We start from the raw sequence: 10,897 nt of genomic DNA, 5'->3' as shown, positions 1-10,897 counted from the left end.
TGGCCTGTGCTTGGAGAAGGTGTTTTAGTGAGTGGGGGAGCAGCGCTCAAACCAACTCTGGATCCGTGGGCTGCCTCGCTGTCTTCCCAGCCCGTCTGAGCCTAGGGGATGGAAGCCAATGTCCTGTGACTGCTGGTGCCCTGCACTCCTGTAGGGCCTGCTCTGTGGGCTTGACCTCTGCCCCTTGACCTGGCTGCACTGACCCTCCTCCACATTATCTATACAGTCCAAAATCAAGACTCTCCAATCCTGGGAGGATCTCTGACCAGGGATGGCTGTAGTGGGGCCCCCTCCAGTCGCTGGTGGCCTTTCCAGACCCCAGAGCATCCTCAGTGTTCTGTAGACTTATGTACAGAATGGTGTGCCTGAGTGGCCTTGTGTGCCGCAGGCGTCCCTGGGACGCTGTAGCTCATGGCTCTTTGGGGAGCACCTGCCGCCAGTTCTCCCTTTCATCACAGATTACAGGCAGGCAGCCTTTATTCTCAGAAAGTCCTGGCTTGACTCCAGCCCTGCCGATAAATTAGAAAACCCCACCTGGCCCTTGTGTGATGTGCTGTCTCCCTAGAGTGCCCAGGTATTAAGGTGAACAAGAGCTGTCTTTTCCTCAGGCAGTGTCAGTTATTACCTGGCCTGCCAGGAGGATGATAACTGCTTCCAAAGTCCTGCCCACCTGATAGCAGGGAGATCCCCAGGTAGGGCTAGGGCGTGGCGAGAGATGGTGTGGTAACTGACAGGTGTGAGGTAGAAACCTTGAATTCGATGACCTGCTTTGCTGGATGATGGCTGGATGACCTCGGGCAATTCATTCCCCTTCCCTCAACTTTAGTTGGAATGGGGCTAGTCTTGTATTTCCTACTCTAAGTATCACGAGGACCCAAGGATAAGAAGGCGTAAATAAGGGGACATTTTTGCCAACCACCAAGTATCATGAGACTGTAGTAGGGCTTATTGATGTTATCAGTAAATAATTAGAACTGAAAGTGGGCCTTGCTCATCCCATGCCCAGACACCTGACTTGCTGGGAACAGGTTTGGGGGGTGGGGGGGCTTGGGGAGTAGCAGGACAGGGGACCAGCAGGGGAAATGCAGAGTTTATTAGGACACAGATGTGACAAGGTGGGGTCTTGCAGATCTGGTTCCCTCTCTCCTTGTCCTATGAAAAGGGAAAATTTTTTTGTGGGCTGTTGGGTGGGGAGTAGAGGTCCGGGGGGCAGAGGAAGGGCAGCGTCCTGGATGGAAACGATCCAGGGGAAGGATTGATGCCTCTGTGTCTTTTCTTATTTCAAGTGCTGCTTCCCAGTGCGTCCTCCAGGGCTGATCCAGGCCGTCCCACCAGGTCCCTGAGCTGGATGGGCAGCCTGCTTTCCCTTTCTAGGGCTGCTGGTTGGTTAGCCCAGGAAGCAAGTTCAAGTCAGGCAGTGTTTCCAGACATCTGGCAAAAAGGTTGCTCTGGAGTGACACTGGGGACCAGGCCAAGGCCGGTGTGGTTGGAGTCCGGAAGCCCCCATCCCTGGCACGTGGGGTGTGTGGACACAGCTCTGCCGCCTCCCCTCCGCCTGGCAGAGCACGTCTGGCAGCCGCGCCACTGCCTGGCCCTCACCACGCCTCTGGGTTCCTTTCCAGGGTGAGCTGGAGCGGCAGCTGCTGCAGGCCAACCCCATCCTGGAGGCCTTCGGGAACGCCAAGACTGTCAAGAACGACAACTCTTCTCGATTTGTGAGTGGTGGTGCTCACGGGCACCTTCCCACCGAGTGTTTGAGTGTTTGACTCAGAGAAGGGTCAGACTTGGTGCTTCCGGGCCTGTTGTAGGCAGTAGACTGGGTCACACACCTGCGTAAGGAGCTTCCTCAGCTCAGGTGACGAAGACGGCGAGGCAGCGGGGAGTCCCCACCGGTCCCCTGCTTGTCCTGCTGTAACCGCAGCCAGTTAGAACCCAGAGTCAGACCAAGCAGGAGGAGCGCCTCCAGATAACTGCTTCCCTCCTCTCTTCTGTGGAGGAATTTGGGCACCCCTGGAGATGGTCCTGACTCAGGCTTAGCCCTGTGGCCCTTTTGAGTCCTGAGTTCCTGTGCGGTTGGGGTGCTGGGTCCCTGGCTGCCAGACGCAGGCTCAGTCTCTTGGTTTCCTGCCTCCAGGCTGTGCCACTGGGGAAGGGGCTGGACGATGGGGCTCTGATCTCTTCATCTGTCTTTCCTCAGGGCAAGTTCATCCGCATCAACTTTGATGTCAATGGCTACATCGTGGGAGCCAACATTGAGACTTGTATCCTTGTGGTTAACTGTAAAGAGTGTTCTGGGGTTGGGAGAAGTGACCTTGATGGAGAAGAGGCTGCTTCCTGATTCCTGCGGTTTCCCCTTTACCGGCCTCTTGCGACACCTTGTCTATGGCACCAGGGAAAGGACCAGGATAAGTTGATTTATCTTTATAGGAGGGATAAAATTGAGCTTAGGGTTTTGCAGGTGGCTCAGTGGTAAAGAATCCGCCTACCAATGCAGGAGATACAGGAGACATGAGTTTCATCCCTGAGTCGGAAAGATCCCCTGGAGAAGGAAATGGCAACCCACTCCAGTATTCTTGCCTGGAGAATCCCATGGACAGAGGAGCCTGGCGGGCTACAGTCCACAGGGTCGCAAAGAGTTGGACATAACTGAGCATGTGTGCAAAATTGATCTTCGAATAGGATGGAGCTATAGAAGGTCATTCAGTGTGGTTCCCTGAGGGTAGAGTTGGGTGGATGCTCCTTTATGTTAATAGCCTGGGGAGGTGTTCTTAGCTCCCTTCTCTTGTGAGAAGGGGGCCCTTTACACAGACGAGGCTCCCAAGTGTGAGAGCTGCTGTTTGGACAGGCTACACGCCATGAGGGACAGAGCCAGGATAGTTTGCCTTTGTTTTGTTTTGCTGTTTTCTGCTGGTGAAGTTCCATGGCTTTTGAATGGGGGAATGTGGCAGGCTGCCTTCCCAACAGTGTGCACAGTTCCTTAATGTTCTTGAAGATCTTCTGGAGAAATCTCGTGCCATCCGCCAAGCCAAGGAAGAGCGGACCTTCCACATCTTCTACTACCTGCTGTCTGGGGCTGGGGAGCACCTCAAGTGTGAGTTGTGGGCCCACCTTGGGGATCCCCCTGCAGTCAGGCCACACTGCAGTGAGGAAATGAAATCTCAGCCTGGGGGCAGGCAAGGAGAGCCTGACTTCTGTTCCTGGGCCAGCTGCAGGCTTGGCCCCTGTTTTGAACCAGGCCAGAGGGAGCCTGCGCAGGTCACTGTGCAGCTGCAGGCTTCTGGGCCTTGATGCTCTTGGGAAGGGGGCTCTGTGTGTGCCCGTCTCTCGTGCTGAGGAGACTCAGCATTCCTGGGGTGTTTTGGGGTGCTTCTCCATCTCCCACACCTTTGAGGTCACAGGGTTGACTGGAGCCTCCTGACCCTCACTGAACTTTGCCCTCTGCTCCCTACAGCTGATCTCCTGCTGGAGTCATACAACAAATACCGCTTCCTGTCCAATGGGCATGTCACCATTCCGGGGCAACAGGACAAGGACATGTTCCAGGAGACCATGGAGGCCTTTCGGATTATGGGCATCCCAGAGGAAGAGCAGATGGGTATGGGCCAGCCCTCCCCGGGGAGGCTGGGGAGCGCTTCCTGTTGGCACTGGCCATTAGGAAGTCCATAGAGACCAGAGGAAGGCTGAGTGGTGGGAGGTGGGCCCGCAGATTTGAGGTTCAGGGTTATTTCTTCTTGGTCATATCTCCCGGGGACATATGAGGACAAAGAACAGGTCCCTAACTTCCCAGGGCCTGGGTCTACTGCTCCTGTCCTTGCCATTTGCTGGAAGTGGAATATTCCGGCTTTGTCCGAGCCGAGTGTGGAAGGGGCTGGGGCTTCTGCACTGGTGACACCCAGAGTGACAGTGGTGTGGCAAGGTGTCCTTGCCTGTGTCTTCCTGTTTCTCTAGAGGGTGGTGAGGGGGCCTTGATGCTGTATTTTAGGAAGATTAGGGGCTGGGGTGTGTGTACCCTGTTCTCCAGCATTAGAGTCAGGGTCACTTTTGCTCTCCCACCAATAGCATGTACATGGACAGGCCTGACTGTGTTCCAATAAAACTTTATTTTTAAAAACAGACAGTGGGCCCTAGGTAGAGGCACGTCTGAACTTAGAAGCATTAACAGAGCTTGTATCTAAGCACAAGGCTGCCCCAGCGGAGGTCAACCAGAGGCCCTGGAGATGTGCTTTAGGCCAAGGCCTGGTGCCCCACATGGTTTATCTTACCCGAGGGCCTCTGAGGGGGGTGACACCCCACCTGGTTCTGAGCTGCCTTTCATTGCACCCCAAGGCTTGCTGCGAGTCATCTCGGGGGTCCTCCAGCTCGGCAACATCGTCTTCAAGAAGGAGCGTAACAGCGACCAGGCCTCCATGCCTGACAACACAGGTAATCCCATGGGCCCCTCACCTGATTATGTGGGTAGGGGCCTGGGTTAGATGGGTCAGGAGAAGGAGTCTTGGAGAGATCTTAGACACTCTTCTTTTTTACTGCATGTGTGTGGCTGCCTGTCACGCCGTATTTTGGTAAAACATTCGTGAACATGACCCTGCTGCTCCTTCACGGAGTAAGTGTCGGAATGAGCTAGAAAACCCATGATCTGTGGCCCCGGATTTCTCTCATTTATGCTGAGACCAGACCAGTTGTCTCTGTTTGTAAAACAGTCATTTCTGCTGTCGTTCAACTTGCCTGTGGACTTGGGAGGACATGAAACACTGTCCTCACCCTAGCTCTTTGGCCATTGCTGGTCCTCAGGTCATGGCAAGTGACCCTACTTTAAGTTAGCCTTAACATGTGCTCCGGAGGGGCTTTCGATAGAATTTAATGTGTGGGCGTGTGAGTTGTCCTGTTCTGTCCCTGTGTCTAGGGCGGTGCTGTTTGTGTTCAGGACCCTCTTTCACACTCAGGACGTGGCCAAGGGTGTGCAGAGGTCCCACTGTGGGGCCCTGAGTTGGGAGCCATGCCCTCTGGCCTGTCTGAGGGGAGAGCTGACTGTTCTGTGCCCTGTGGAGGAAGGGCCGGGCCGGGTTGATTGTCCTGGTAACGGTGACTCAGTTACCATACCTTTCACAGGTTGAGCAGAGGGACTTGTTCTCTTGGGTTTAATTAAAACCTTTTATCCCTTCCTTCCTTACTCTTTGAAAAATATTAGCTGCCCAGAAAGTATCCCACCTGTTGGGTATCAACGTGACCGATTTCACCCGAGGAATCCTCACCCCGCGCATCAAGGTGGGACGGGATTACGTCCAGAAGGCGCAGACGAAGGAGCAGGTGAGCCCTCTGGCTGGGGGTTTGAGCCACCTCCTTGGCGAGGACTGTTGCAGTGGCCACGTTGAGGCCTGCCCTGGGGTGTCCCCTGTGTTAGCACTGTCACCTCTCTGAGTCCTCACGGCACCTTGGAGAGCAGGTGGTGTCACCCCACTGAGAGCAGGAGGAAGCTGGGCCCAAGGTCCAGGCTGCAGGAGTCACTGACTCATGGCTGGTCTTGGCTCCTGGTTAATCTGGTCTCCATACCCCTAGCTGTGTTACTTGAAGCACATCTCAGATGTCATTTCTTCTGTAGCTACTTCAGTTCATATCCATTTATTTTTTAAAAAGTCTTTGCAAAGCTCTAAGTTCATTCTGGGGCTTCCCAGGTGGCACTAGAGGTAAAGAGCCTGCCTGCCAATGCAGGAGACCCAGGTTTGATCCCAGAGTGGAAGATCCCCTAGAGGAGGACGTGGCAACCCGCTCCGGTATTCTTGCTTGGAGAATCCCATGCACAGAGGAGCCTGGGAGGCCATAGTCCACAGGGTTGCAAAGAGTCAGACATGACTGAAGCAACTTAGCGTGCACACACACAAGTTCACTTGGCATGTAATGTTGAAAGTTTGGGCTCTTACAACTTTCTTCATTATAAATAACACTGCAGTGAACGTATCTGTGCTTGAAGGTTTTTTCTCATCTTTGAGGCTGTTTTTCTGGGGGTGGGCCCTGCAGGTGACATTGTTGGGGTAAAAGGAATGAGACACTCCCTGTGTCTGACTCTTCCCCCCTGCCCCGGGTATCACCGCAGGCTGACTTTGCCATCGAGGCCTTGGCCAAGGCCACCTACGAGCGCATGTTCCGCTGGCTGGTCCTGCGCATCAACAAGGCTCTGGACAAGACCAAGAGGCAGGGTGCCTCATTCATTGGGATCCTGGACATCGCTGGCTTCGAGATCTTTGATGTGAGCTTCTCCCTTGAGACCCCTCTCACCTCCTGAGCCTCTGGGGCTGCCTTCTCCTTGGGCTGGGGTCCTCTCTCACCTGGTCCCACAGCAATTTGAGCTGGCCACCTCCTTGCTTGTGTGGAGACAGGAGACAGTAGTTGGGTGTATTTAAAGCTTAAACAAAGTGCCCTTTCCCAAGCAGAAATGCTGGCGAGAATGGTACCATCTAGACGGTGTCCTAGGAGGCCTCACAGGCAGGGGCTTTCTGTTCGTTTATTGTTTATGTTTTCTCAAATATTTATTTTGAGTGTTGTGACATGACTTTGTCCCTGCCCATAAAGACTTTGAGGTCAGGTAGCAAAAACTTGTAATTGCAGGAGCTCAGAGATTCTTCAGCCTAGCCTAGGGTCCATGGCTGTTTTCAGAGGAGCTGCGAACTTGTGTGGGGAGAGAATTACCTCTTTATTTTCACTAACCTCTCAGTATATTCAGCAGAGTACGCAAACCACAGCTGCATTAGCAATGCTTGTGTTCTGTCTTAGTAGAAATCAGGGATTTTCACATCATAGCAGTCGTTGGATGTTGTATTGTTTCGGTTCCCAGGTGGCGCTAGTGGTAAAGAACCGGCCTGCCAACGCAGGAGACATAAGAGATGCGTGTTCGATCCCTGGATAGGGAAGATCCACTGGAGAAGGGACTGGCAACCCACTCCAGTATTCTTGCCTGGAGAATCCTACGGACAGAGGAGCCTGGTGGCTACAGTCCGTGGGGTCGCAAAGAGTCGGACACGACTGAGCGACTTGGCACACACGCATACTGTTTGCATTCACCTCTACTTCAAATTCTAGGTGTTACGAAGCCGACGGCTTGGACTTGTGCTTGTTAATTAAGAAGCACTATAGATTTCTATGTTACCACGTTTGATAATTACATTTCCAGATAACTTCTTTCTCTTTTGATCAATTTTATGCATTTGAAAACATCATCTTGATACAGGGGCTCCACCAGACTGCTGGCGGGATCCATGGGCCCCAGCAGTGCAGCCACTGCTGCGGGGGTGATGAGGGAAGGGCCACGGGGGTGGCACAGTGGGGCCCCAGGAGATTCTGCCTAAGTACCCCTCCGGTCCTTCCTGGGGGCTCGCCGGCAACAACAGGTATCTGTCTGACCCCATCTCCCTCTTGCAGCTGAACTCCTTCGAGCAGCTCTGCATCAACTACACCAACGAGAAGCTGCAGCAGCTCTTCAACCACACGATGTTCATCCTGGAGCAGGAGGAGTACCAGCGCGAGGGCATCGAGTGGAACTTCATCGACTTCGGCCTCGACCTGCAGCCTTGCATCGACCTTATCGAGAAGCCGGTAAGAGCCTCGAGGCTGCGCCTCGCCCCACCTGTTGCTCCACCCCTCTGGGGACGGAACCATCGGTGATCCTAATACCGAATGGTTTACTTTGATGATGAGTTTTTTGTTTAAATCAGTTTTGTTTTCCAACAAACAAGTTGGTGTTTGGTTCCCAGGCCTGTCAGCCAGTCAGTCCCACAGTGCCCGAGTCTGCTCTCTTATAAACTCAGAGTTTGAAAGGCTTTGGGGCTCTGGGGCGCTTCCTCTTCCTCAGGAGCCTTATCCTCAATGTCCCCGCTCACCACATAGTTGTGTGGACACACTGTGTGTCGAGTGGGGTCCCAGAGGGACTCGAGGGGCCAGGACCCCTGTTGAGGGGCAGCCTCTGGACGTGGGTGAGGGGTCTGCATGGCCCATCAAGCCACCACGTGATTTCCAGTGTTCTCATGGGAGAATCTTGCAATGGATCATCGGATTAAGGTGTGTTGGACATAGCCTAGACCTCAGAAATTTCTTTTTCAGCTAGAACTTGTAATTGGAGTGCTTTCAGTCATGCTCCTTATTTTTTTCTTGTGTGAGGAAAGCACTGCCCACCTTCTGGTGAGATTCTTGAGTTTCTGAAAACCAAGCTGTGACTTCTTTACGAGGGTGAGAGTCGGTGGGTTTCCAGGTCAAGCTGACCTGCGCGATGCTATGCTCCCTCCAGGCAGGCCCTCCTGGCATCCTGGCCCTGCTGGACGAGGAGTGCTGGTTCCCCAAAGCCACGGACAAGAGTTTCGTGGAGAAGGTGATGCAGGAGCAGGGCACCCACCCCAAGTTCCAGAAGCCCAAGCAGCTGAAGGACAAGGCAGATTTCTGCATCATCCACTACGCTGGCAAGGTGAGGCGTGCACACCCTGGTGTCATGTGGTGTTATTATTAAGCGTGTTTTCAGGGTGTAGATGTGCTGTTTGTGCTAAAGTCATGGACTTTGCAGTCTGAATTAGGGATCCGCTCCTATGTGACTTTGGGCCAGTTACTTCACCTCTCTGAGGCTTAGTTGCCTCATCTGGAAAATGTGGGTGACCATCACTGTACTGGGGAATGTGTATTAACGGAGCTCACAAAGCCCAGTGCTGGGCAGTCAGTGCTCTTGGGCAGGGCCTCTCAGCCTCCACACTGCCCACCTCAGTGGCCAGATCAGTCTTTATTGTCAGGGACCCTCCTGCACGTTGTAGGATATTTAGCAGCAGACCTGGCTTCTCCCCACCAGAGGTCAGTAGCACCCTCCCTACCTGCGACAACCAGAAATGTCTCCAGACATCCTAGAACATCTGCTGGGTGGGATTGAGGGGTAACATTGTCCCCAGGATGAGAGTCATGCCTGTAGGTGTTGTTGGCTTTGTTATTGCCAAGACCACCGGCCAGGAAGTAGCAGAGCTGTCTTCATACCAGCTGTCAGACATCCTCCAGTGGGCTTGATCCCAGGGCTTGGACCTGAACAGGTGTGTCCTGAGTCTGCAGAGGTCCAAGCTTAGACTATAAGCTGGTTCTTCTCAGGAAGTTGTGTCGCCTGCACAGAATGTCTAACACTTGGAGGTGTGATGAGCTGGTCGGTCCTCAGCCTTCCCGTCAGTGAGGATCGGCGATGAGTGAGGATCGGCGATGAGAGACTTGCTGTCACAGTGGTGCTCCCAAGCCACCCCTGGTCCTCCCCCACCCTTCTGCACGTGGCCCTGCGCTGTTCGGCCTCCCCTGCTTAGCTCCTTTGTCTCCTAAGGCTGTTGAAGCCACTCTTGATTTTAAACTACGTGTTAAGGAGATCTCTTTTTTCTAGTCACCTGAGGCCATGCCCCCTTCCGAAAGCCCACGTTCTCCCGCCACCTTTGTTAGAAACGCAGGCAGGCTTTTGTTGCACTGTTGTAGGTGATGCCAAACTTGGGCACGCCTGAAAGCCCACGAAGGGCTGAATGGTGAAACTGGCATCGCCGTCCGGCCTGCACCGCAGCAGCTCAAAGGACGAGGATGCTGGCCGTGTCCAGGGGGACACATGCCAAGACACCCAACTCTAGGGTTTGTCCTCTCCCAGGAGGTCATTCTGCCTCTAGGGAGAAAGACGCCACCATCTTGCACCTCATCATTGACAGCCTTGCATGTGGGAAAACCTGCAGAAAGGGGCCAGGAGGGGACTACAGGCTGAGTTACGCTGTGTTGGTTAGGAAGCAGGCTGTGGTGGCCAGTCGCTCTGTTTGTATTGTTACAATATATGATGTTTTATTACTCTTGTTATTGAGAACATATTTTTAAAAAGGTAAGAGAATGTATGCTCTGAGAAAACCTGAATATCCTGAAAAAAACAAAACAAAACAAAAATTACTTTACCTGTTGCTAAAAGGAATTATTAGGATTTTCCCCCCTAATGTTCATATTACCGTGAACATTTTTAAAAACAGAATATTCTACTATGTAGCTGCAACATAGTTTTCTTAGCCTGTTCCCTGCAGCCAGACGTCGGTGCTGTTTAAATATTTTGCCTTCACGTAACTCTGCAGAGAACGTCTCATGGACGCTTCTCATTATTTCCTTCTTGGGGATGAAAATACCAGGTTGAGGGTCCTCGCTGTTTTTGATGTTTCCACCCATGGGGTCAGCCTGCTGCCATAGAGCCTGCGTGCGCCAGTGTGCCCTGAGCAGCCTGTGACTCAAGGTCTGATCTTGCAGGTGGATTACAAAGCCGATGAGTGGCTGATGAAGAACATGGACCCGCTGAATGACAACATCGCCACACTGCTGCACCAGTCCTCTGACAAGTTTGTCTCGGAGCTGTGGAAGGATGGTACGCCCTTGGCCCTCACTCTGCCTCCCCGTGCCCACAGCTAGGCCCCTTCCCTTCCTGGCCCTGGCTGAGTGCAGGGCTCAAGCCAGAGGGTTTGTGCCCACTTAGCTCCCAGGAGCGTGGGCTCCTCCAGCCCTGAGGGTCACCCTGCCCCTGAATCCTGGTGTCCTTGAGCCCCAAGCATCCTTGAACATGGCACACGGCCACTTCCTCTGGGGCAGAGGCTCTCTAGGCCCTGAGGCCACAGACCTTTCCCTTGTAGGGGGCTGTGCGGTGGCCCAGCATTCGGCCACCTGGGTTCTGTCCAACTCCTTACTGCCTTCTTGCATCTCCTTGGTAGCCAGTACCTCCCGAAGCCGTTTTTTTCCTTGTTTCTGCCAGTTTCTCCTTCCCTCTGCCTGGGTTTTGCTTTAACCTCTCTGTTGCAGAGATGCAGAGCACCCAGAGAGCCTATTTCTATCAGCGCTTTCCTATCCTCCACCTAGAACCAGGTGACTGGCCGCCTGGCGCGGCGCA

At 53.5% G+C, this 10,897-nt stretch overlaps 1 protein-coding gene across 1 annotated transcript in view; it reads left to right on the top strand.

Moving 5' to 3' along the window:
* The window catches only part of MYH9 (myosin, heavy chain 9, non-muscle), an 83,922-nt gene that overhangs the window by 51,893 nt on the left and 21,132 nt on the right, over nucleotides 1-10,897 (top strand). The window contains exons 6-15 of the mRNA XM_010860619.1: nucleotides 1,623-1,715; nucleotides 2,198-2,261; nucleotides 2,993-3,091; nucleotides 3,452-3,595; nucleotides 4,327-4,422; nucleotides 5,186-5,304; nucleotides 6,089-6,241; nucleotides 7,411-7,584; nucleotides 8,273-8,446; nucleotides 10,267-10,381. Coding sequence (XP_010858921.1) covers nucleotides 1,623-1,715; nucleotides 2,198-2,261; nucleotides 2,993-3,091; nucleotides 3,452-3,595; nucleotides 4,327-4,422; nucleotides 5,186-5,304; nucleotides 6,089-6,241; nucleotides 7,411-7,584; nucleotides 8,273-8,446; nucleotides 10,267-10,381 — 1,231 coding nt within the window. The remainder of the gene's footprint in view (nucleotides 1-1,622; nucleotides 1,716-2,197; nucleotides 2,262-2,992; nucleotides 3,092-3,451; nucleotides 3,596-4,326; nucleotides 4,423-5,185; nucleotides 5,305-6,088; nucleotides 6,242-7,410; nucleotides 7,585-8,272; nucleotides 8,447-10,266; nucleotides 10,382-10,897) is intronic.

This window comes from Bison bison, unplaced genomic scaffold (genome assembly GCF_000754665.1).
Source record: "Bison bison bison isolate TAMUID 2011002044 unplaced genomic scaffold, Bison_UMD1.0 scf7180017864468, whole genome shotgun sequence".
Taxonomy (NCBI): Eukaryota; Metazoa; Chordata; class Mammalia; order Artiodactyla; family Bovidae; genus Bison; species Bison bison.
Note: the sequence above shows the minus strand (reverse complement) of the source record. Positions and strands in the feature narration are given on the sequence as shown.